General features: G+C 46.4%; 1 protein-coding gene across 1 annotated transcript; it reads right to left on the bottom strand.

Annotated features, from left to right (window-relative positions):
• Nucleotides 1–421: 421 nt before the first annotated feature.
• On the bottom strand, nucleotides 422–2959 carry LOC147985019 (uncharacterized). The gene is made up of 7 exons (XM_087541368.1): nucleotides 2921–2959; nucleotides 2693–2860; nucleotides 2242–2633; nucleotides 1715–2165; nucleotides 1093–1369; nucleotides 828–999; nucleotides 422–710 (listed from the first exon to the last, which is right to left on the bottom strand). Exons 1-7 carry the CDS (start codon nucleotides 2957–2959, stop codon nucleotides 422–424), a joined length of 1788 nt encoding a protein of 595 aa, XP_087397494.1.
• Between the last annotated feature and the right edge of the window lie 1601 nt (nucleotides 2960–4560).

Below are 4560 nucleotides of genomic sequence, written 5' to 3'. Positions count from 1 at the left end.
TACATTGCAATCCTCCAGGATTAATATTGGTTACATCAGGTTGTTAAGTACCAGGTGAACTTTTATGTGCCAATTTTCAGGAATTAAACTTACCCTCGGGGGTTGGCTTATATAAGCCGGAAAAGCAGTCGTAAGCATCACAGGGCAATGCAAGGTATTTCTGCAAAGGACATAACACATTCATATAAACTACAAAGTGCCTAATAACGGCGGCTTATGCAAGTATTAAGGGACATAAGCATGCGCAAAGGCATAGCAAAACTCAAAGTATTTTCTACTCTATTACAAGACTCCCGAGTCTGAATGATGCGGCATTGTTTTTCTACAACGACATAATCAGGTGGCGCCTGGAAATCTACTCTTGGGGTTGACTTTAAGCTTCCGGGTTATCCTTCTCCGCCTCTCCGCCGGCCGCTTTGTCCTAGAAGGATGATGAGGCCCAGTCAATGCCACTCAAGGCCTCAAACTCAGCTTCATCATCTATTAAACCGGTTGGGTCGACTTCAGGGGCAAAGGTGTGCTTACGGGTTGGAGGGATCAAGCTGACATCATCATAATGCGGCGTGGGGATTCTCCGATTCTCCTTGTCATAACCCGGCTGACACATGGTGAGGTCAGTGTCGTTCCCAATAAGAGTAGCCATCGGGCGTATATCCTTCACACAGGCGGTGAAGTCCTTATCATTAAACACGGTGCCATCTTCCTTCAAACTTGGATACCCAAGAGCAATATCAGCGGGGTCTAGTTCTGGAAGCCACGCCCAGGCCCGGCTCAATGCGGCTATAGCTCCGGCTCTTGCAGATGCTCATCTTAACTCTTGGATTCACTGAGGTAGCACAACAAGCCGCTTCAGCACATCTTGTAGGAGATAGGGAACATCATTTGATAAAGCCACAACGGCCAGAGCATGTTGTGACCCGGTGTAGAGCTGTTCCACCAGAGTATAAACCGCCTTCAGCTTGATCACCATGTTCTGCTTGAGTTTTGTGCTCCTGGGGCCTGCGTTATTAAGCATAAGGTGAGTCAGAGGAAACAACTGAAATGGTCATTAAAGGAGTTTTGCAGTGTTTAAGGTTTGAGTAAGTCACTCACCAAAGATTGATGAGACCATTCGAGATATCTGGCGCTTTAAGTCGGACAGTTCGGCCGTTGCTTCCGCAATCGATGCCTCTGCTGTCTCGGCCCAGGTCACCAGTGCGGCCTTTTCATCAGCCCAAATTTTCTTCTCCGATTCAAATTTTTTCTTCAGCTTCTCTTGTTTAGAGACGCTGAATTCAAATTTGGAATTAGCCTTTTGAGTTTCAATCTCCTGGGCTGCCACGCGGTTCTTCAGGTCAACAATCTCTGATTCAAATTGACTTATGATGGCCTACACTGCACCGGATAGTAGTCAAGATTACGGTAAATAATATTAAGTCCCAAGCACTTTGCAAGCAAAGGTACTTGACACTTGGGGGCTAATGTATACTGAAGAACTTTCAATTACTACTCTGGTTCACGGAAATTAAGTCCCAAGCACTTTGCAAGCAAAGATGTTTGGCACTTGGGGGCTAATGTGTATCGCAAGTGCTATAACCGGGTTAAATGTCTTTTTCCTAAGCCGGATAAGCAGTGCTCGGCAATTTTCTAAAGTCTACAACATATTTACTTATAAGCAATAGACTTGGGGGCTGGTACAGTAAGTATGGCTAAAGAAAGCTAGCATAAGTCATACCTCAGATTTTTGATGTATCTGCTTCACCATGTCAATTTTCAGGTCACGGCTGCCATGTACTTGATTGATATAGCCGGAGACGATCTCTCCAATACTCAAATGAGTATAGTCAGTGACGTCCAGCTTGGCCTTTCGGCGTTCTAACAATTCCTCTTTAGCAGAACACTTGGCAAGTACAGTTGGCTGTGCCGGCTCAACAAACCGAGCCTTGAGAATCTCAACTTCCGGATCATCTGCCTTGGAGGGGCTAGGAGCCTCCGGGTTATCAGAATCGTTGAGGGTTTGCTCAGTAGGCGGGTCAGAGGAAGATATAGGAACATCATGATATGGTTGAGGCGGCGGCTCATGAGCAGAGGCGTCAGGAGCAGCTGTGCCCAGCTCTGGTTCAGTCACAACCGGCTCTTGGGGCGGCTTATTCTTTTTTGCCCTTTTGCTGGGTTTTACTTGCACACTGTGGAAAAGGTAGACATGTTAAATACAAAAAATATGAGTAAAATAAGGCATAAGGTACAACAATTTCATATTACCCGGGAGCAGTTTTGAAGGCTGGCATGTTGGACTGCATAGACTCACCGGAGGAAGGTGAAGTATCCTCATAGTTGGAGTCAGAGGAATTGAGAGGCTGACGAATGAAACCCGCCAAAGGAAAAAGAAGACGTAAATCGGAGATAACCTCAGCCTGGCGCTTCCTGGTCACATCAGGTAAGCCGGAGGAGAGTTCCGCGTCTTTGCTGGTCCGGGTTTGCCTCCGGCTCTCATAAATCTGTTGCTTCAAAAGAAATTGAGGGTCTTGGTAAGCTAAAGGATGTGAAAATCTTACTTTCCGGGTCACTCTTCGGATTTTCAATCTCGGTAAAGGCTCTAAGTCGGAGGAGATTATAGTTACCTCTTCAACAGCTTGGCTGTTGCCTCTATCCTCCTGAAAGGAATTAATGCCGATAACATGATGATAAAAGAGTCAGAGGAATTAGGAGTTACCTCTTCTTCATCATCATCAGTATCATCCAGTTTCATCATATCTGAGGCACTGGGTTTCCTCTTTCTTGAAGTTCCAGTCTTAGCGGTTTTTCTTTCGGCTCTTTTTGCCGCTCTGGCTTGTTTGGCAGCCTCATGGTCATACTTGACCTTCCAGAAGTCGCTATTTGCCTATGAATAAGGATAAAGGGTTATGAGTAAAGGAAGTAAGCCAAAGGCATTACTAGTCACCGTGCCCTCTTTCAGCAAAGACTGGGTTGTAGCTTCCATCGCATCAACTGGTAAGTCGTCAGGACTATGACGCAGTGGGTCATCCTTTTCGCCTGAGTAAGTACACATTAAGCCGGGGCGGCGGCTTAATGGAATCACTCGCCAAGCAACCCAGACTCGGACCAGGTCGATGCCATCTAAACCATTCCCCAAAAGAGCTTTGATTTTCTTAATAGTGGGGGTGAGTGACAGACGTTCAATAGCAGTCAACTTGTCTGGCAACGGGTGGTTGGATTCAAGGCGCAAGGCGCGAAAGCCGGGCAGCGGGTTTTCACCAGCCGGAGAAGTGTCCTGGCAGTAGAACCACGTTTGGTTCCAATCCTTTGGATGACTCGGCAGTTCAGCATAAGGGAAAAGGCAGTCTCTCCGTCGCTGAATCGAGATGCCACCAAGTTCTAGACTGGGTCCGTTGGCGCGCTCATTCTGCCGGTTCAAATAGAACAATTCCCTGAACAAAAGTAGGCTGGGATCTTCTCCAAGGTAGACCTCACAGAAAACTTGGAAGTTGCAGATATTTGACACGGAATTGGGCCTGATGTCTTGAGGTCTTAAGTCAAAGAAGTGCAGAACGTCTCTAAAGAATTTTGAACCGGGAGGAGCAAATCCCCGGCTCATGTGATCGGTAAAAATGATCACCTACCCTTCCTTGGGTTGAGGTTTCTCTTCAGACGGTTCAGGAGCACGATAAGACATGACATCCTTCTTGGGCAGATGGCCAGACTTTACAAACTCGGACAGTTTGCTCTCTGTAACAATGGATGGGACCCAGTTGCAGGTAACCGGAGGTTTAACAGCTTTGGGTGCCATTGGGTAAATTGAAGCCTACAACAAGATAAAGGAAAATTTTCTGGTTTACTATAACCCGGGGAATAAACATTACTGGGTTATTTAAGATGGCGGCTTAAGAAGGGGCCTAATGACATGCAGGTAACTATGTGATAATGTTTAACAGCTGCAGGTATTAAAGATGATTAAGGTTTTCTTAAGTCGCCAGAGGCAAGCGGTGCTGACAGTCGGTATTATCTTAAACCGGCTACACGGACTACTATGGCTGAAACAGAGTCAACAGACGCAGTTTTTTGGCTAAGTATGGAACAAACAGGTTTCACAAGTTGCAATCATTATTTTGGATCAAACGATGCTCTGGCAAGGAAAATATTTCTAGACCTAAAACAATACAGAGAAGTTCATATACTCGCAGAGGGCTTCCAAAACAAGGGAAATTAGATCCTTCTCATACAGGATAAGCACAAACATTTTCCGCAGTAGTTCTAAGTTGTTTTTATAATCTAAACAAGGCATTGGAGGTGAGAACTAATGGAGGTTCGCATCGGGCGGCGATGAACGACGACGAACTCAAGACGGTTTCAATGCAGATCTGAGAAGGGGGAAAAGAGGAACTCATAGATGCGGAAGAACTGCAGAGGGTCACCGTCGTTTTCTGTTCAGAATCAGGGTGATGCAGCGGCCTGAGTCGGTGAAGACGAGGGGGTCGACAGCGGCGGTGGCGGAGCTTGAGCAGCAAAGAAGGAGGTGCGAGGAGGAAGACGACTGAAGGAAATGAAAAAGACCTAGGTCGCATGTATTTATAAGGAGGGGCC

This window comes from Triticum urartu, chromosome 2A (assembly GCF_056163025.1).
Source record: "Triticum urartu cultivar PI428250 chromosome 2A, HENAU_Tu73, whole genome shotgun sequence".
Taxonomy (NCBI): Eukaryota; Viridiplantae; Streptophyta; class Magnoliopsida; order Poales; family Poaceae; genus Triticum; species Triticum urartu.
Note: the sequence above shows the minus strand (reverse complement) of the source record. Positions and strands in the feature narration are given on the sequence as shown.

What these genes read in the sequence shown, in the direction of transcription:
- LOC147985019 (XM_087541368.1), bottom strand. Translation starts at nt 2,959, where the DNA reads ATGGAAGCTACAACCCAGTCTTTGCTGAAAGAGGGCACG. An exon ending in AGATACATCAAAAATCTGAG is followed by an intron (nt 1,370 to 1,714) that starts GTATGACTTATG and finishes GGTGCAGTGTAG; the next exon opens with GCCATCATAAGTCAATTTGA. An exon ending in CGGCTTGTTGTGCTACCTCA is followed by an intron (nt 711 to 827) that starts GTGAATCCAAGA and finishes TGGGTATCCAAG; the next exon opens with TTTGAAGGAAGATGGCACCG.